A 22,279-nucleotide genomic window follows, 5' to 3' on the forward strand; every position below is an offset into this window, starting at 1 on the left:
TGAAAGAATTCAAGAAAAGCAATACAAAGTCTCCTTGGCTAACTCAGACCCAAGTCTTACCCTACCTGTATCTTTTCATTTATATGAACTGAGAAATATGTTTGGTTTAAGCAACTCTAAGTTACATTTCTTGTTACTTACAACTAAAAGCACCCTAAATGGGGGCGCCTGGGTGGCTCAGTCATTAAGGGTCTGCCTTCGGCTCAGGTCATGATCCCAGGGTCCTGGGATCGAGCCCCGCATAGATACAGATATAGATAGTATTTCCATACAGGTGTATGTATGTAAAATGTGCATACTCACCTGGAAGTACTATACATACTATATATAGTATACATACACTATATATACATGTACATACATAGTAGGACTCTTCTCTAACAAACTTGTGTATTTTTCAATCCCACCAACAGGATGCATCGTTTTTGGAAGATAGAGACTAGCAAGTAAAAGACAAGCCTATCTTAATAACCAATACATTTGATAAGATGTTTAGAAAAATTTAAGATTTTTCCTTTATTTGTGTGAGTGGGAGAAGGATAGGGATGGAGAACTTGATAAAATTAAAGCCCTCCAAAAGCATCACAGATTCTGCCTAATGAGGTTTGAATTGGACAAAGGCTATAACTTTTAGAAATTAGTCAGATCCAAAGAACTTTGACGTCAATATGGAGACTAAAGAACCAAAGTATTGTAATTTTGACATTTATTAAGAAAGTATTTTTTCATTAGTAACCATTTCTGACACTTGGCAAATATTACAGTAAAACTCTGCCTTAACACACAGGGTAGGAGTAAAAAGTCAATTATGTAAAATGCAGTGTAACCAAAAACATGGTTTATCAGTTTGTACTGTCATTTGAAGTGCACATATGTACACACACACACACACACAGCGCTAAACTTAAACTGATGGTATACTGTATAGAAAGAGATCAAATGGTAAGAATTCAGCTCATCCTCTTTAAGACAGGACAAATGGGAAGCAAATGGGAACCAATCCCCACAGGGTTACAGCCAAATTCATATAATTTCAGACTGCAATATTGCTTGACATCCTACATTTCAAGGAATATTTTCCCACTTGAAGTGCTTATATTAAGGTTACTTGCAGGATTCCTCCTCCAAATACATTTTTAAATGTTTTTTTTTGGGGGGGGGGAATGAGCTTAATAAATTTTTTAAATATGATACTTTTATACATTTTTAGCCATTAGGCAAAAAGTACTGAGCACCTACACTGAGTTATGCAATGTCATGGTTTGGTAAACTCAGCAATGAATGAAGCCCCTTCCCTCACTAAGCTTACATTAGACTGGTCATGGATTTAGGCACACTCATATTGTACTTTTGTTACTCTTATCTTTTATAAGCCCTAGTACAATGATAGTTAAAGTCATGTGCAATGCCTGTTAAAGTGGTGACAAAATCCCTTATGGAAACTCTCTTGTTAGATGTCTCTGCTGTGTGGTCTGACTATTGTGAATGTTGAGGTTGCGTAGAAACATTACATTTTCATTAAAGAAATTTTTTCTACTATAATAACTCTAGTGAATGGAAAATTTCAGTTCCTAATTGAGGACTTCAAAACAAATAGAACTGTTTTATAGAACTTCATTTCTGTATGGATTCTCTGATGAAGGATAATCCTTACCATACTCTTCACTTTGATAGAATTTATCACCACTATGGACTCTCTGATGAATAAGTAGACCTGAGCTCCAACGGAAACCCTTACCACATGCATCACATTTGTATGGTTTCTCTCCTGTGTGGACTCTCTGATGAGCCTGAAGGTTTGATCTCTGACTGAAACCCTTTCCACACACCTCACATTTGTATGGTTTTTCCCCAGTGTGGACTCTGTGATGAGCTTGAAGACTTGAAAATCCACTGAAACCCTTACCACACTGTTCACATTTATAGGGCCTCCCTTCCGTGTGGACCCTCTGATGTGCTTGAAGGCGTGAACTCTCACTGAAGCCCTTTGTGCATACCTCACATTTGTATGGTTTCCCTCCAGTGTGGACCCTCCGATGTGCTTCAAGGCGTGAACTCTGACTAAAGCCCTTCCCACACATCTCGCATTTGTATGGTTTCACTCTAGTGTGGACTCTCTGATGACCCTGAAGATATGCTCTCTGACTGAAGCCCTTCCCACATACCTCACATATATATGGCCTCTCTCCAGTGTGGACACTCTGATGGCTTTGAAGGTATGATCTCTGACTGAAGCTCTTACCACACTCATCACATTGGTATGGCTTTTCTCCTGTGTGGACTCTCTGATGGGCCAGAAGAGTTGAGGCCTTACTGAAGCCCTTACCACATTCTCCACATTTGTAGGGTTTCTCTCCTGTGTGAACTCTCTGATGAATTTGGAGATTAAAGCTCCAGCTGAAGCCCTTCCCACACTCCTCACATTTGAATGGTTTTTCGCCAGTGTGGACCCTTTGATGGCCTTGAAGGTGTGAACTCCGACTGAAGCCCTTCCCACACTCCTCACATTTGTATGGTTTCTCTCCAGTGTGAACTCTCTGATGTCCTTGAAGGTATGAATTGCGACTGAAGCCCTTCCCACACTCTTCACATTTGTATGGTTTTTCTCCAGTGTGGACTCTCTGGTGGGCTTGAAGGTATGAACTCCGACTGAATCCCTTGTCACACTCCTCACATTTATAAGGTTTCTCTCCTGTGTGGACTCTCTGATGAACATTAAGTACTGACATATGACTGAAGCCTTTACCACATGCATTGCATTTGTATGGCTTCTCTCCAGGGTGGACTCTCTGACGATCTTTAAGTTTTGAACTCCAGTTGAAGCCATTCCCACAGTCCTTGTAAGCTTTCTCTCCAATATGAATTTTCTGATGACCTTGAAGATATGAATTTTGGCTGAAGCTGTTACCACATGCATAATGTTTATATGGTTGTTCCCTAGTGTGGACTATCTGAAGGTCCTGAAAATGTGAGGCCAGACTGAAGTCATTACCACATTCCTCAGAATTATAAGGAATCTCTTCCATGTGAACTCTACGCTGGATGTTAAGACTTGAGCTACAAATAAAACCCTTCTCATATTCCACATCTGTATATAGTTTCTCTTCAGTGTGGATTTTCTGGTGGACTTGAAGACAAGAACTCTGATTAAAGACATTCCCATTCTCCTCATATTCATAGGGTTTCTCCACAGTACAGACCCTAAAAATACTATTAAGGTCTAAGCTATGACTGAAGTCTTTCTCATAAATATTGCATCTATAGGACGTCTCCCCTGTGTGAGTAAGTTCACAAGTGTTAAGAGAGGAGCACTGACTGAAGTTCTCACCATATCCACATCTACATGGCTTCTCCTCTTTACATTCTCTCTGATGGGACTGCAGATGTGAACTCTCAAAAACACAACCATCTCCTCTATGAACACTTTGATGAATATGAAGAGCTGAACTATAACTACAGCCCTTTCTACATGGACTGTAGGAATGGGTCTTCCCTTCCAAGTGTAACTGCTGATAAACTTCTGATCTGGAGTCATCACTGAAGGCTCTTCTGTACTCATTACAGGGGTAGGGCTTTTGCCCTGTTTGAATTAAGTCTTGATTAAGCAATGAAACCTTCATGATGTTCCCTCCACAGTCATGGCAGCTGTAGTTTTTTTCTGTTCTGTGTATTCCCACATTATCATTATGATGTGATATCCAACTGGTGCTGTCACACTTACAGAAATTATTTTTCATCAAAATTTGCTGACATCTACACTGATAATTATGTGACTCCGTCAGATACATTTTCCTCCAAGAATGCTGGGCTCTCCAGGATGGAAATTCTTGACTTTTTAGGCAATTGGAAACATCCTCTATATGAGTCAATATACAGTTCTCATCTTCAGAAATATGAATTGGCACTCCTGCCCAAAGCTGGCAGGGGAAATCACCTTGTTTTTGAAATTGAGAAATATTCCCTTGAAAATTTTTCATGGAATCTTGACACCTGGTTAACCCGCCTGCAACTTGTTGCCAGGTCTGCCGGGAAGAAAGCTCTTTGGGAGAAATGTAGCCTAATCCCACTTCTTGATTACTCTCCATAATGTGTTGACTCTTGGTTCCTATAATGATAAAGAGAATTTAGACATGTGCACAAGTGAATGTTTTTGTTCAGAGATTTCAAGATTTTGCACTTAGGTCATGAAATGAAACTTCAATGAACTACAGGAAAATTCATGTTACTACTTCTAAGAATACTTAGAAAGTGGCTCTTCTTTGGTTATATCAGGAATATAAGGAGGATCCACATAATTCAGGCTATCTGTATGCCTCAAAATCAAGGCTTTGCAACACAACCTGGAAATATCAAACATGGTGGCCCTGTTCAAAAGGCCCAGTAAAACCATATAAGTATTATCATGGGTTTATCATGGGTTGCCTGGAGATCCCAAGGACAAAATAGAAGGGGGTATTCTTAAACTGGAAAGAATATGATTCAAGCGGACAAATACTTTTTGTCCTGATAATAACTTTTGCTTTTTTCCCTGGCATGTGGGTATGGCAATATTTTAATTTGTGTTAGGAGATAGTGTTAAATGCAGTTCAGAGAAGGGTCAACACAGAGGCATTATATGGTCTCTCTCTAATAAGCTATTTATCTTCATGAGAATAATAAACTCTTCTAAGTCACTGTATGCCATATCAGTTTCTTTAAAAAAAAATGTCTGATAATAGTTTCTTTAAAAAAAAAGATATTTCACAATTAGCAAAGGCCATTGTATAGATCAGAATGTGAAACACTGTGACAGAATTCAACTCCAAAGACAGAAAAAAAAAAAATGGAGGGAGGGAGGAGGTGGAGAGAGGAACAGCCAAGTTCCCTGGCACCTTTAGGTGTCTTTTAAGGCAAATCATCAAAACCCAAAACTCAATGAACACTGACTTTCGCTTGTGTCATTTTACTGGACAAATAATGTTTAGGGAATTAGAAGCACCAGGAGAGTTGAAGACAGGCACATTTGGGTGGAAATGGTCTGTCACTTAGTTATTATCGCTCAGCTTATAAGCAGACAGCAAATCTTCATATCCTGGTAAGAAGTATCCTCCCTGCAGACACTGGATTCAGCAGGGTTGATGTAATAACATGTACTTTTCTTTTCTTTTTTTTCTTTAAAGATTTTACTTATTTGACAGAGAAATAAAGGGTGAGGGGAGCACACGCAGGGGGAGAAGCAGGCAGAGGGAGAAGGAGGCTCCCCACTGAGCAGGAAGCCTGATGCGGGACTCGATCCCGGGACCCAGGACTCATGACTGAGCCACCCAGATGCTCCAACACGTACTTTTCTTTTCTTTTTTTTTTTTTTTAAGATTTTATTTATTTATTTGAGAGAGAGAGAATGAGAGACAGAGAGCACAAGAGGGAAGAGGATCAGAGGGAGAAGCAGACCCCCCACCGAGCAGGGAGCCCGATGCGGGACTCGATCCCGGGACTCCAGGATCATGACCTGAGCCGAAGGCAGTCGCCTAACCAACTGAGCCACCCAGGCGCCCAACACGTACTTTTCTAACACTTGGTAGCACATTAATTCTCTACAGCATCCAGAAAAGAAAGCAGTAAAACAGGATTCTTTTCATACATGAATACTATCCTCAAACATAATCATTCTTCCTTTTCTATTTGTGTTTGTCTGTCTGTCCACCCTGGAATGTATTGTCTACAAGGATGAGCACTTTGTTTCCAGCAAATAGGAGTTACTCAATAAGCACATAATGAATAGATCACAGGGTGAGTCATTCTCACTCTCAGAACTAAAAGGGCATGTATATGTGTTGTTCATGGGAAACTGGTGACGGCAATTTTGCCACAAAGTTGAAAAGCTGTATAAAAGGCAGGGCTACACTAAAGGGATCACCTGCTGATGAGAAAAGCAAAGGTCACAGGAATCTCTTGTGGATTGAGTCTTCTTAATTTTTAAAATAAAATAGTGTATTTTTTTCTTGCATAAAATCTTACAGGTAATCCCCCATTATCCCCAACTTAAAAAAAAAAAGAAAAAAGAAAAAAGAAAATGCCACACTGATGACTGGGTGGCATTAGGTTCTGGGGCACTGCAATGACTGCAGGGTAACACTGTATGTCACATCCATTCGTACTCCTCTAGGTACTTTTAAAAAAAATGCTAGTGGGGCGCCTGGGTGGCTCAGTTGGTTGAGTAACTGCCTTCGGCTCAGGTCATGATCCTGGAGTCCCGGGATTGAGTCCCGCATCGGGCTCCCTGCTCGGCAGGGAGTCTGCTTCTCCCTCTGACCCTCCCCCCTCTCATGTGCTCGCTCTCTCTCATTCTCTCTCTCAAATAAATAAAAAAATCTTAAAAAAAATAAATAAATAAAAATTAAAAAATGCTAGTGGAGTGCGTGGATGGCTCAGTCAGTTAAGTGTCCAACTCTTGATTTCAGCTCAGGTATTGATCTCAGGCTGTGAGATCAAGCCCCACATCAGACTCTGTGCTGGGCGTGGAGCCTGCTTAAGATTCTCTCTCTCTCTCCCCCAACCAAAAAAATAAAAAAACACACACACTTAGTGGTGGCTTTTAAAGCCAAGCTTCCAGTTATTACATTAATATTTTATCACCTAAAGATGAAGTGAAGGAACATACTACAGGAGGCAGATAAAATAAATAGCTTATACATGAGAAGCGTGGCATCCAGCTAGAGTTCATCATAATGCTTACAGTTTTGTTTGGTATCATCAGAAACACTCAGTATACATCCATAAAGATACAGTTTAATATGTTCTATCTTTTGGGGCTGACATGGTGGCTTGAGGACATGATGGCGGCTTGCTAGTCAAAACCCAGTTTTTTACAAAGCTGTTTCACTAGAAATTTGTACATCATTTATGACATGACCTCTCAAATATTTAAGAGATTAAAGTTTCCTTTTGACCAGTAGCTTTACAATGTTAAAGCAATACAGGAAGGGGGAAAAAGGTCATTTCACTTAGTTTCAGGCTCTATGGAAAAAATCACATACTTAACAACAGTAACCTGAACTTCCTTTAGCCAGTGGTGCATATCAAAACACTTTGTCATTTCCCTTCCTTCTCTCAACATTTAAGTTCTATCTTAGTATCAAAGGCAGGGTGCTGATGAGAAACTGTGTTAAGTCAAATTCAAAAATGAACTTATTTGATGGAGAAAATATGCACTGCAAAAGAGCACTAAAAGACTTCATTTCAAGAGGGAAAGCTGAGAATTTATTTCATCTTCTTAGTGATCCTGCTTTAGAGTTGGAGAAAGTCAATCATTCCAGCATCCTCTATGAATGAATTTAACAACAAAAACGTTATAGGTGTTGTAAGTACCAAAGAATTCCTTTAAATTTAATAGTTAGCTAGTTAGTAATAGCTAATAATGAATTAAGAGAAAAAAACCCCTCAATTTATATTTTCTTTTTCTCTCCTCTTTTAATAGAGACTAGTCAAGAATATCAATTCAGGGGGCACCTGGGTGGCTCAGTTGTTAAGTGTCTGCCTTCGGCTCAGGTCATGATCCCAGGGTTCTGGGATCGAGCCCCACATCGGGCTCCCTGCTCAGCGGGAAGGCTGCTTCTCCCTCTCCCTCTGCTTGCTGCTCCCCCTGCTTGTGCTCTCTCACTGTCTGTGTCAAATAAATAAAATCTTTAAAATAAATAAATAAATAAATTAATTAATTAAAAGAATATCAATTCAGGTGACCCAGGCTGAGAAAGACCCTACATTCTTACTGACCCCCCCCTTTTTTTTAGTGTAGTGTTCAATGATTCATTAGTTGTGTATAACACCCAGAGCTCATCACATCACATGCCCTCCTTAATGCCCATCACCCAGTTACCCCATCCCCCCACCCACCTCCCTTTCTACAACCCTTAGTTTGTTTCCTGGAGTGTTACTGACCTTTTATTTTTTTTAAATTTATTTATTTGAGAGAGAGAGTGAGAGAGAGAGAGAGCACAAGAGGGGGGAGCGGGAGAGGGAGAAGCAGACTCCCCGCCAAGCAGGGAGCCCGATGCGGGACTCGATCCCGGGACTCCAGGATCATGACCTGAGCCGAAGGCAGTCGCTTAACCAACTGAGCCACCCAGGCGCCCTGACCTTTTAGATAGTGAGAGAAAAGAAGGCACTTTGAGGGCAGTAGTGGATACAGATAAATACTTACACAGCTGGTTACTCTCCTCACCACTTCTGAGACTTAGCTCTGTGAGAGTATATTTAACCTTTGGAGGATTTCTTGTGTCTCCACTGCTTTTCCTCACAATTGAATGACTCTATCTTTCTGTTTTGGAAGGTTATTAGTTATTGATTCAATTTCCTTAACAGATTGTCAATTTCTTCTTGTGTAAATTTTGGCAAATTAGGCTTTTCATGGAATTGGTCCATTTCATCTAGGCTTAGAGTTTGTCCACAGTATTCCTTTACTATCCTTTTAATGACCATAGGATCTGGGTGATGTCCACTCTTCCATGTCTGATATTAGTAATTTGTATCCTCTCTGTTTTCTTCTTAGTTGGCCTGGCTAAACGCTTACTGATTTTAATTTTTCAAAGAGCCAGCTTTTGTTTTCATTTTTTTTCTCTATTGGTTTCCTGTTTTCAATTTGATTTCTGCTCTAATTCTTATTATTTCTTTGCTTCTGCTGACTTTGGATTTAATTTGCTCTTCTTTTTCTAGTTTTCTAAGGTAGGAGCTTAGATGGTTGATTTTAGATCTTTCTTCTCTTCTAATATATCCCTTCAGTGCTTTAAATTTCCCTCCTAGATCCAATTTCTATTTAAAGGCTCCTTCCGGCTCTGATCGTCTGAATTGATGCTATTCTTATGGGCCTCCCTTAAATATGAGTGCGTCATGCCTCTTCCCTGTCATGTAGGTCATTAGCCATCAGGGAAATTCAAATCAAAACCACGCTGAGATACCACCTTACACCAGTCAGAATGGCAAAAATGGACAGGGAAAGAAGCAACAAATGTTGGAGAGGTTGTGGAGAAGGGGAACCCTCTTACACTGTTGGTGGAAATGCAAGTTGGTACAGCCACTTTGGAAAACAGTGTGGAGGTTCCTTAAAAAGTTAAAAATAGAGCTACCCTATGACCCAGCAGTTGCACTCCTGGGTATTTACCCCAAAGACACAGATGTAGTGAAAAGAAGGGCCATATGCACCCCAATGTTCATAGCCGCAATGTCTGCAATAGCCAAACTGTGGCAAGAACCGAGATGCCCTTCAACAGATGAATGGATAAAGAAGATGTGGTCCCTATATACAATGGAATATTACTCAGCCATCAGAAAGGATGAATACCCAACTTTTACATCAACATGGATGGGACTGGAGGAGATTATGCTAAGTGAAATAAGTCAAGCAGAGAAAGTCAGTTATCATATTGTTTCACTTATTTGTGGAACATAAGGAATAGCATGGAGGACATTAAGAGAAGGAAGGGAAAAATGAAGGCGGGGAAATCGGAGGGAGAGATGAACCATGAGAGACTATGGACTCTGAGAAACAAACAGGGTTTTAGAGGGGAGGGGAGAGGGGGGATTGGTTAGCCCGGTATTAAGGGGTACCATGATGGGTATTAAGGAGAGCACGTACTGCATGGAGCACTGGGTGTTATACGAAAACAATGGATCATGGATCACCACATCAAAAACTAATGATGTATTGTATGGTGACTAACATAACATAATAATATTAAAATAAAATAAATTTCCCTCCTAGCACTGCTTTCTCTGCATCCCTCAAATTTTGATAAGTTGTGCTTTAATTTTCATTTAGTTCAAAATATCTTTAAATTTCTCTCGAGATTCTACTTTAATCCATGTGTTATTTAGATGTGTGTTGTTGAATCTCCATATATTTTAAGATTTTCCAGTTATTTAGTTTATTGATTTCTAGTAAAATTCAATTGTGGTCTGAGAGCAGACATTGTATGATTTCTATTCTTTAAAATTTTGTAAGGTATGTCTTATGGCCCAGAGTGTGGTCTAACTTGGTGAATATCCCAAGTGAGCTTGAGAAAAATTCTACCTAATTATTCATGTTAAAAATGGCTCCAACAACCCCACTCCATGACACAAGACTATAATTTTAGAATCACAGTTTTAATTCAGTCTGCAGGGGGAAACATATAATGTATGAAAACAAGAACAGGTTATATAGAATGGGAGCAGAGGGGCAAAATGCAGAAAACAAAGACAACCCTTTATATTAAATTGACTGGCCTATCACAGCCTGAGATCTGATATCAGAACCACTACTAACGATCAAAAAAGTTGTAAGAAAAAATAGACTAAACATATATGTAATTTAAAAAACAGATTTGTATATTTTATTAGCAACATGTCATTTTCTCCACATCTTCCTTATGTCTGAAGTTAGTTAAGGCAAACATGGTAAGTTTTCTACTAAAAAGTAAATTTTGGCAGGGAATTGTAATTCCAAATACACATCTGTTTGGCACCTGTAAGACATCACTAAATATTTATGAAAGATTGTGTTAAAACTTAGGGTTTAGGGGCATCTGGGTGGCTCAGTCAGTTAAGCATCTGACTTTGGCTCAGATCATGATCTCAGGGTGCTAGGATCGATCCCCACATTGGGCTTTGTGCTCAGGGGGGAGTCTGCTTCTCCCTCTCTTCTCTGCCCCTCACCCTGCTCGTGTGCTCTCTCTCTCAATAAATAAAATCTTTAAAAAAAAACTTGAGGTTTAGTTAAGGTTAACATATAAATTTAAATTACGGTTGCAGCAATTATTAACACAGTGATGTTTGATATCCTAGTAAGCCATAAGGGAATTAAAATTACTGAAGGAAAAAGCTGAGAACAGCTGAGACCCACTGATAGGAATGGGAAGTTTCTTTGTTCGGTGCCAGATAATAATAAACTAAAGAAAGCAGAATTAAAGATGAGGAATTCTTAGGGACTGTCTCTAAGAAAAACAACTTCTCAGCTGTTCTTTTTCACTGTGGGGAGTGACAATCAGGTTGGGACAGAGAAGGAGATCAGAGTGCAAGAAAATATCTATGAGAGATTATTTAAAGATAATGCTAAAGAAATCTGGCCCACAGTAATCTCATGATATTTTATTTTTATGTTTAAATTTTATTTATTTATTTATTTATTTATTTATTTATTTATTTATTTATTTGACAGAGAGAGAGAGAGACAGTGAGAGAGGGAACACAAGCAGGGGGGGTGGGAGAGGGAGAAGCAGGCTTCCCGCCGAGGAGGGAGCCCTATTCAGGGCTCAATCCCAGGACCCTGGGATCATGACCTGAGCCAAAGGCAGACGCTTAACCAACTGAGCCACCCAGGCGCCCTTTTTTTTTAAGTTTTTTTATTTTTATTTTTGATTATGTTATGTTAGTCACCATACAGTACTTCATTAGTTTTTATGTAGCGTTCCATGATTAGTTGTTTGCATATAACACCCAGTGCTCCATCCAGTATGTGCCCTCTTTAATACCCATCACCAGGCTAACCCATCCCCCCACTCCCCTCCCCTCTGAAACCCTCAGTTTGTTTCTCGGAGTCCATAGTCTCTCATGGTTCGTCACCCCCTCTGATTCTACTTTAACAATTGTGTATTTAATGGTTAATGGAGGCAGTAAAGATGAGGAAATACATACTCATCTTTGAATACATTTTGAATACATACTCATTTTATAAGTCTTGTTTTTCTCACCCTGAATCCTCCTTGCCTGACAAGAAAAAGGGAATCTAGGGAATCTGTGTGTATGCCAATTTGGATAAGATGGATGGTCTGTAACTTAGAAAATCTTGCAAGGAAATGAATAGTTTAGAAACTGTTATTTATTGACATCTTTCTCTTTCCTATTGTAAATGGAGAGATTTCTTCTATGAGGGACCTGCCAAGAGAGTGGTTTTAAGAATACTAATTTTAGGGCGCCTGGATGGCTCAGATGGTTAAGTGTCTGCCTTCGACTCAGGTCATGATCCCAGGGTCCTGGGATCGAGTCCCACATCAGGCTCCCAGCTCAGTGGGGAGCTTGCTTCTCCCTCTGACCCTCCCCCCTCTCATGCTGTTTCTCTCTCGCTCGCTCTCTAAAAAATAAATAAAATCTTAAAAAAAAAAAAGAATACTAATTTTAAAAATGTTTCTTTACCCAAGTCAATTAAATCAGTTGCTATAGGCTGCAAGAAAGCCAATAGGGGATAATTATGTCTCTTTGGGTTATTATTCCAAAGTTAAACTTTGTATGGGACGGGTTTTCTCTTTGAATCTCTGAATCACCAGGTAATTTATTCCACAGAAATAAAATCACTAGTACGTAAGGACATTTAGATTGGGGTTTTATTGCTGTACTTTCTGTATTAGTAAAAAAGGGGGGATAAACTAATGCCCATCAATTAAAAAATGGCTAAATGATGCATGTTATAGCCACATATTATAATATTATATAGCCATGATTTAAAAAAAAAAGTTATAATCTCTGACTAGGTTGGATTTCCCCAAGGTATCATGGAAGAGAAAAATCAGTTTATTAAAACTAGTTAATTAAATTAAATTAAAAATTAGTATATTAAAAATACAAAGAATGTGTTGTATCTAAAGAATGTATTGTATCACATGTGACCTTGAATCTCAACTAAGATGGCAGCAAAACATTATAGAAATGAAATAGTTTGCTTTGAAAATTTTTACTGACTCTTACCTACCCAGGAGCACCCTTAGCTACACAGTTGTCAGAGTCTTGTGGACTCCAAAATATTACTAAAATGTTTGGACTCACGTAAATGTCTAACTTGAATATTCTACTTCAAAAAGAAAATTATAGGCCACTGGGTCTTATGTGCAACTAATGAATCATTGAAAACACTACACCAAAAATGAATGATGGCTAACTGAATTTAAAGTAAAAAAAATAATAAATAAGAAAAAATAAGAAAATTACAGGCCAATATCCCTGATGAACATAGATGCAAAAATCCTTAACAAAATATTATCAAACTGAATTCAACAATACATTAAAAGGATCATACACCATAATCAGGTGGGATTTATTCCAGGAATGCAAGGAAGGTTTGACATTCTCAAATCAGTCAGTATGATACACCACATTAACAAAATAAAGGATAAAAATTATATGATCATCTTAATAGATGCAGAACAAGCATCTGATAAAATTCAACATCCATTCATTATAAAAATTCTCAACAAAGTGAGTATAAAGGGAATGTACCTCAACATAATAAAGGCCATATATGAAAAGCCCATAGATAATATGATACGGTGAAACAAAACTCAGGAACAAGGCAAGGATGTCCACTCTCACCCATTTTATACAGATTTAGAGAAATTAGGCAAGAAAAAGAAATAAAAGGCATCCAAATTAGAAAGGAAGAAGTAAAACTGTCACTATTTGTAGATGACATATTATATATAGAAGCCTAAAGACTACACACACACACACACACACACACACACACACAAACAGAATAAATGAATTCAGTAAAGTTGCAGAATAAAATATCAATACATAAAAATCTGGGCATTTCTTTAAACTAATAACAAACTATCAGAAAGAGAAATTAAGAAAACAATCCCATTTACAATTGCATCACAAAGAATAAAACATCTACGAATAAATTTAACCAAGGAAGTGAAAGACCTATATGTTGGGAAAATTACAAGGCACAAAATTAATGAAAACAAGAATTAATGAAAGAAATTGAAGAAGACACAAATAAATGGAAATATATTCATGCTCATGGATTGGAAGAATTAATATTGTTAAAATGTCCATACTACCCAAAGCAATCTACAAATCCAATGCAATCCCTATCAAAATTCCAATGGCATTTTCTGCAGAAATAGAACAAACAACCCTAAAATTTGTATGACAAAAGACCCCAAATAGCCAAAGCAATCTTGAGAAAGAACAAAGCTAGAGGCATCATACTCCCTTATTTCAAATAATATTACAACACAACAATAATTAAAATAGTGATGAGCACTGGGTGTTATACACAACTGATAAATTATTGAACACTACATCTGAAACTAATGATGTACTATATGTTGGCTAATTGAATTTAAATAAATAAATAATAAATAGTATGGTATTGGCATAAAAAAGGCACATAGATCAATGGAACAGAATAGAGCCCAGAAATAAACCCATGTTTATATGGTCAATTAATTTACAACAAAGGAGCAAGAATATACAATGGGGAAAAGAAGTCTCCTCAACAAATGGTCTTGGGAAAACTGGACAGCCACATGCAAAAGAATGAAACTGGACCACTTTCTTACACCATACACAAAAATTAACTCAAAATGGATTAAAGACTCGAACGTAAGACTAAAACCATAAAACTCCTAGAAGAAAAGACAGGCAGTAAGCTCCTTGACATCAGTCTTGGTGATTTTTTTTTTATCTGACACCAAAAAGAAAAGCAACAAAAGCAAAAATAAAAGGTGGGACTGCATCAAACTAAAAAGTTTCTGCACAGCAAAGTAAACCATCACCAAAATAAAAAGGCCACCTACTGAATGGAAGAAAATAACTGTAAATCATATAGCTGATAAAGGGCTAATATACTAAAATAGGAATAACTCCTACAACTCAATAGCAAAAAAAACCCCAAACGATCCAAATAGAAAATGGGCAGAAGATCTGAATAGATATTTTTCAAAGAAGACATACAGATGGCCAACAGACCAAGAAAAGATATTCAACGTCACTTATAATCAGGGAAATGCAAATCAAAACCATAATGAGATATCACCTCACACCTGTTACAATGGCCAGTATCAAAAAGACTAAAGAGAAAAAGTGTTGGCCAGGATGCAGAGTAAAGGGAACCCTCATGCACTGTCGATGGGAATGGAAATTTGTGCAACCACTACAGAAAACAGTACGGAAGTTTCTCAAAAAATTAAAAAGAGAACGACCATATGATCTAGTAATGCCACTTCTGGGTACTTATCTGAAGAAAATGAAAATGCTAATTCAAAAAGATATACACACCCCCATGTTCACTGCACCATTATTTACAATAGCCAAGATATGGACACAACCACCTAAGTGTCAATCAATAGATGAATGGATAAAGAAATATATATATATATATATACACACACACACACACACACACACACACAGGTATAGGTATATATACATCTATACCTATCTACCTATAGGTATATATAGATATGTACATACCTAGATATACATATTACTATATATATATATATATAGCAATATTACTCGGCTACAAGAATGTAATCTTGCCATTTGCAACAACATGGATGGACCTTGAGGGCGTTATGCTAAGTGAAACAAGTCACACAGAGAAAGACAAACACTGTATGATCTCTCTCATATGTAGATTAAAATACAACAAGATACCAAGCTTAAAGATACAGAGAACAGATTGGTGGTTTTGAGAGGAGGGGGTTGGGTGTGGGAGAAATAGGTGAACTGATGGTTTTGGTGTTGTTGGGTTTTTTTTTAAGCTTAAAGAAGTTGAATAAGAATTTTAAGAAAACTGTTAGCTAGGTCAAGAGACTCTTCAGGTGTTAGAGGATAAGAGGATGAAAAGAGAGGGCAGAATGGGAAGAAAAAGAGCCAGGCATCTGAATAAGGAAGTTAATGTAAGAGTGTCTCAGTTGAAATTGCTTTTCAACTTCCATGTGAAGGACCAGTTATGATGTTGGCACTGATCACTTTGATACTGACTTTAGTTGACTGGCTATTCTTCATCTTTTAAGGATAATGGCTACCTATCTATGCTCAAGGACACCTACACAATTAGAATTAGTACAGGCCTTCATCAGAAAACAAACAGCATTCTAGAGTATCTTTCGATTGTGCAGATTTATTCGATGCCTACCAGCTGTCCCACGGAGGACTGAAGACAGTGAGGACCATGCATCTATTAACCAATTCATTCATTCAAGGCAAAGAGAAAAGCAAGTCAAGGAACCTAAAGCAGAAGCATAATTATGTCGGGTCTGAAGGGCAGCAATGGGGCAGTGCAGAACAGAAAGAATGGGTGGAAATAAACAATTACAGATAAATATGGAAAGCCAGAGGTGGTTGAGGGGATAGACACCGTAGGGCCTGACATGTTCTGACTCGTCTGAGGAGAGGCTCCCTAGCTGCTGTGTTACTTACCGCAGGATGGTTCTTACCTAAATATCCATCTCTCTGGGTTTCTGTCTCCATCATCAGAAGCTTTTCTTCTCTCTCCAGCTGGAATATAAGCTCTGGCTTGAAGGGCTGATTCCCTGCAGAAAGGCAAGGAGAGCAGAAGTTCTAAGTTTTGATGAAGTCCAATTGATCTTTTTTTTTTTTTTTCTTTTCTGAATCATGCTTTTGGTGTCTAAGAACTGTTTGCCTAACTCAAGGTCAAGAAGATTTCCTCCTGTGTTTCTTTCTAGAAGTTTCATACTTTTACATTTTCCATTAGGTCTATTATCCACTTTGAATCAATTTCTTAGTGAGATGCGAGTCATGGGTATAGATGCATACAGAAGTCTAAATATTTCATCACCCTCTGTTGAAAAGACTATATTTCTCCAGTCAATTGCTATGGTACCTGTAATACATCTAAAATAGTTTCAGAATGGCTCCTTCCATCTCATTACAATAAGCAAATCCACTAGAAATTGTTCAGGATTGCAGTTTGTTTTCCCATCCTCCTCCCACTGTACCTAACACTAAGGGGATATAGTTATGTGCTGTGTTCCTTAGCTATTTCCGTAAGTTCTTTCTTTCTTTTCTCTCTTCAGTGTGGTTATCGTATTAGTTTCAAATATAATTAATTTCATTTTTCTTTTAGTTTCAGATTATCATCCCTTTGCATTCTTACTTTTTTCTTTCAAGATTTTATTTAAATTCTAGTTAGTTAACATATAGTGTAGTATTAGTTTCAGGGATAGAATTTAGTGATTCATCAGTTGCATATAACACTCAGTGCTCATTACAACAAGTGTCCTCCTTAATGCCCATCACCCAGTTACCCCTCTTACTTTTTTCTTCTTATTTAATTTGTATGTGTTGAAATAATGGATTTTCAAAAGTCCAAACCAGACAGAAAGGCACATTCAAAGGAGTGTGACACATAACTTCCACATTCTTACTCCCACCCATTATACGAGACTAACTTCATGAATCTTTAATTAATCCTTCTTGGGTTTCTTCTTATAAAGACAAGCAGATATACGTAGGTTTCCTTATTTCCCTTCTTTCTTACATGGACTGTAGTATACTGTTAATGCTCTTTTGCACTTTGCTATCTTTAGGGAAAATTCCTAGAAGCGAACTGCTGGGAATATTGCTGGATAATTGTCAAATTCTCCTCCGTCAGGACTGTTTCATTTTGCTTTCCTACCTTCAGTGCATGAGAGTGCTTTATTTCCCACAACTTTGCCCAAGAAAGTTCAGTGCTGAGTGTTTGAATTTTTGCTCATCTCATGGGTGAGAAATGGTATTCCAGGATAATTTTACTTAACCTCTCCCTTATGTTTAACGAAATTGAACATCTACTCATGTGTGCATATATGTATATGAATATACGCACATGCACATGCACGCATGCACCCACACACTCCTACCTACTAGTTCTATCCCCTGGGACCAAGAAACAAAGCCACCACAGGAGCAGTGACAGTACCTAGCATTCAGACCTTGTTGTTAAATACCATTCTCCAAGAAACAGATGATTCCAGAGCTGGGGTATAAAGTAAAAGATGAACACAGAGCAGCATCTATGCCATAAAGTAAGGAAATGCTAAAAAAAAAAATAGTGGATGAGTAATATTCCATTGTATATATGGACCACATCTTTATCCATTTGTCTGTTGAAGGGCATCTCGGCTCTTTCCACAGTTTGGTTATTGTGGACATTGCTGGAACACTACACCAAAAACTAATGATGGTGACTAACATAGTATAATATAATAATATTATAAAATAAAATAAAAAGTGGTGGAGGCATATTACAAAAAACCAAATTTGGAACAATTTTAGCATCAAAATAATTATGGTAATATTAGAAGCCATTTTTTTAAAAAAGAATTCACAAGTCCCTACAAATAAATAAATGATTAAGGCATGTGGGATTCTTGCTTACTGCAGAATGCCAAGAGCTGATTGCTAATGCAATCAGGAGGTACTAAAGAGGTACTAAGGTAGAAAATAATTTTGTAACAATCATGGTAAAGACCAGATAAGGCAAGTGATAATCACTGGATGCTAAATCTATAGGAAAATATTTGTGTGGTCTTAAAAAACGTTGCAATAAACAAAGCAATAATTTTATAGTGGAGAAACTGGACATCTTGACTGAGTGGTCAAAATCGGCACCACCAATGAGGGACAGATGGTGTACCTCTACATGTGATATTCTCAAAAGGACTACCAATGTCGAGTTCCAGCCAGAATGGATCCTCTGAATCTAAGTATAAGGAAGTATTAGGAATGTTATCTGAAAAATGGGGGTGGGAGCAGGGGGGAAATAGCAGTATTCTTCCAAAATGTCTACTGTTATAAAAGACAAAGAAATTGCTGTGGAAATGCTCCAAATTAAAGGAGGCTAAAGAGACATGACAGTCAGACTAAACTCAAGACTAGACCTTACTCTGGAGAAAGAAAAATATGCTTTTAGGAATATATCTGGATCTACTGATAAAATCAGTAAAATACTTAGATAAAAGTATTATATTTGCACTGGGAATATGTAAGAGAATATTCTTATTTCTACAAAATACATTGTTCAGTGAAGAATAAAGCTTGCTCAAAGAGAGGTCTGGTCTTTGTCCTCAGCTCTTGGGAAGTGATCTCTAAGTCCTTGGGATTTCCTGTCTGGTAAGAGTGTCTTTCTCACGTGGAGGCTTTGGACAACACCAGATTGCTTACCAATGTGATTTATGGTGGGGCCCTTGGGCTACCTGCTGTCAGCTTGATTTCCAGAGGGGCTAGAAACTAAGATCAGACACACAGGTGTCCAACCACATCTATATGGCCAAACCACAGTAAAAGCTCTGGACACCAAGGCTCATGTGAGCCTCCCTGGTTGGCAATACTCCATGTATACTATGACCTGTCTTTGCTGGGAAGAGTTAGTACTATCTACGACTCCTCTGAGAGAGACAACTACAAGTTGGTGCTGGAAATACCCTGGATTCTGCCCCAGGTGCCTCTTCCCTTGGCTGATTTTAACTTGTACCCTTTTCATGTAATAAAGGGTAACCATGGGTATAACAGCTTTCAGTGCCTTCTGACAGTCCTTCTAGTGAATTATTGAGGCCGAGGGTTATCTTGGGGACCCCTGAGCTTACAATTGGTGTCAGAGTAAGAGCAGTCTTGGGGACTTCCAAACTCTGCATATACACTGAAGTATTTAGAGATAAAGGGCCCTGGTGTATATAAATTGCCCTCAAATGGTTCAGAAAAAAATATTATGAATATACATATATTTTCATATATACACACAAATATATATGGAGAGAGAAAGAACATGGTCATAAATAAAATAAATGGGTAAAAATATTATTATAAGTGAATCTAGGTAAAAGCTATAGGGGTGTTCTTATTCTTTACTTTTGCAAATGTTCTGTAAGTTTGAAGTTATTTACAAAAACACTGTTAAAGGAAAAACCCAAATACCTCTGAAAAATCAAGTTAATAAATAGTTATTGTTACTGGCACCCTGAAAAAACAAAAACAAAAACTAGGGCAACTCACTAAACTGACTTCATAACAAACAACAGCGCTGGGCCACAATTTGCCCAGTTACATAGTTCAAAGGACAGAAACATCTTGTCGGTGTTGTACAGGGATTATTAGGACTCTTATTTGTCCAAGCTCAGGGGATGATTTCAAGAGTCTCAGAGCTTCAAACACCCAAGACACCCCAGGGGGATGACTTTCAGTCACCAAGCGCCTATCCTCACCCACAGAGACCAGGTTCCTGAAGTTTTCCAGCATCACGTCTCGGTACAGCTTCCTCTGGGTGGAATCCAGCAGCCCCAGCTCCTCCTCACTGAAGACCACGGCCACGTCCTTGAACGTCACCGTCTCCTACAACACCAAACACATGCAGGCTATGTTTATGGAAAAGGGGCAGCACTGAGAAAGTGTCAGGGAGGGGAAGCTGTTCTAGAATCTGGGGGACGGAGTCAAAGTAGCTGCCTTCCACACCACTCACTCAATCCACCAAAAGGGCTGCAAGAAAAGAAATCCTTGCAGATTATATTGCTGCCAAACAAACAAACAAACAAATAAATAGCTGCCTTTTGTTAGCGCTCCTACAGGTAAGTCCCTGGAACTCTGCTGCATCATAGGCTACTATAATTTTAAATTTTACTAAGAACGCCACTTGCCCCCAGAAAAGCTTTAGTTCCAATAGTGTGTGATGGATTCTCTGTTCTCTCTTTTACACATGCACACATTTCACTTATTTAATTTGCCAAACTTAAAGGCTTTTGGTCACTCTTACTGTTGAAGTACGTAGTTCATCCTCTGTGTCCCATCTGCAGTGTGCAGCGGTGATGTTAGGCACAGTCCAGAGCCTGGCTCCCTGTACTCACACTGGAATGCTCTGCCTTGTGCTAGCTATGTGCCCTTGGAGAAGTTCTTCATTCTCTCATCCTCATGCTGATACCTATATACCATAGGGTACTGATAATAACATGAGTGACTATAGGTAAAGCACTTCGGAGCAGTGCCTGGCACAGAGTACCCGATAAATGTTAGCTATTATGATTATTACTAGGATCATGTCTGCCATCCCACTGCAGCGCCGTATAGTAAGTCAATGATTTAGGATGTGATTAACTCATCCAAATAATGCACACTTAGCTTTAGATTATCTATCATAAACAACACTGCAACAAAAATCCTTTTGCATTGGGCGCCTGGGTGGCTCAGTTGGTTAAGCGACTGCCTTTGGCTCAGGTCATGACCCTGGAGGCCCGGGATCGGGTCCCGCATCGGGCTCCCTGCTCGGCAGGGAGTCTGCTTCTCCCTCTGACCCTCCCCCCTCTCATGTGCTCTCTCTCTGTCTCTCAAATAAATAAATAAAATCTTAAAAAAAAAAAAATCCTTTTGCATTGACCCTGGATTATGTCCTTAAATCCCAAAAAGTAGAAATAGTAATGCTGAATGACAACTTTCAGCATTTTGATTCAATGACAGGTGTTCCCTCCAAAGAAGATTTTTCCAGCTTATTCTTCTTCGAAGTATAAATCACGAAACCTCTATACCCTGGCCAACACCAGATATGAATACTTAAAAAAAAATCTCTGATAATCTCAGAAGTAAATTTGGGAAGTAAAAACCAGTTATTTTGAAAAATTTTCACAAAGTTGATTAGTAATGAAGACCATTCTCTTTTCGTGTATTTGCTGGTCATCTTTTGTTCTTGTTGTATTCAAAATACTCATTTTGGGGACGTTAATCCTTTCTTCCAAATATGTTGCAAATATTTTTCATTCTACTTGGCTTCTTGCTTGTAACTTTTTACTGTAGGGAAATGTAAATGTTTTGTATGAAGACCTTTGTTCTGGCTGGAGCTCCAAATGGCACAATGTCAGGCCTTGGTCTCTGAATGAAAACTCTGGTTTGGTTTTGGATTTTGTTTTGTTTTGCCCTTCTTTCCTCCAGTATCTCTTTCCTGATACTCTTTATCCAGAAGGGAAAGGCTTTGGAGTGGGCTGGACACTTGTCTGCTGTAGGAACTTGAGCAGGAGTTGAACTTCCACGAATCTCTTACCTTCATGTTAACAGTGCAGATTATTCTAAATCTAAAAGGTGTCCACCTAAGAAGTGAAATAAAATGTTCAGTGACAGAAATAAAAATCCAGCTCACCTGGAACTTGATCATTTTCTCCTCCTTTTCCTAGGGAAAGGCAGAGACCTGAGAAGGCAATACAAGGTAAGAAAGAAGCCATGAGAAAAAGGGAAATGTATCTTTGGGTAGAATAGACAAAGGTGTCCCTTGCCCCAGCAGATGCTGCCACACACATCTTGGCAGGCCGGGTGTGGGCTGGATTCCAGCTACCATGAGGTTATCCTGGCAGGATGCCCTCATGCATGGGACAGTTTGCTCACAGACCTCTCTGCTCCTAAGGAACTTACTCTGATCCTGGGAAGTGTGGAAAAGGAGAGGCAGTGGAATGTACTGGTTAAAAGTGGACTCTGGGCACAAAATTCAGTATCCAAATCTGGCATTGTTGTGTATTTGCTGTACATTTGCTATACGTTGGTGCTGCTACAGAATAAACATCTG

The 22,279-nt window shown here is 38.6% G+C and overlaps 1 protein-coding gene across 6 annotated transcripts in view; it reads right to left on the reverse strand.

The window, feature by feature from the left end:
* Positions 1-689: 689 nt before the first annotated feature.
* Positions 690-22,279, reverse strand: part of ZNF112 (zinc finger protein 112) — a 42,518-nt gene continuing 20,928 nt past the window's right edge. The window contains exons 2-6 of one of the 6 annotated variants that reach the window (XM_064580424.1): positions 22,129-22,276; positions 21,860-21,907; positions 19,944-20,070; positions 16,179-16,274; positions 690-4,105 (exon numbers count right to left, since the gene is read on the reverse strand). In XM_064580424.1, the coding sequence (XP_064436494.1) occupies positions 1,605-4,105; positions 16,179-16,274; positions 19,944-20,070; positions 21,860-21,874 (2,739 nt within the window). In that variant the 5' untranslated portion in view covers positions 21,875-21,907; positions 22,129-22,276 and the 3' untranslated portion in view covers positions 690-1,604. Of the gene's footprint in view, positions 4,106-16,161; positions 16,275-17,662; positions 17,874-19,943; positions 20,071-21,859; positions 21,908-22,128; positions 22,277-22,279 lie in introns of those variants that run through there. The other 5 variants (XM_045891680.3, XM_045891682.3, XM_064580425.1 and 2 more) reach the window with 5 other exon arrangements.

This window comes from Mirounga angustirostris, unplaced genomic scaffold (assembly GCF_029215605.1).
Source record: "Mirounga angustirostris isolate CCGP_5_RB_7025 unplaced genomic scaffold, mMirAng1.0.hap1 SCAF_16, whole genome shotgun sequence".
NCBI lineage: Eukaryota > Metazoa > Chordata > Mammalia > Carnivora > Phocidae > Mirounga > Mirounga angustirostris.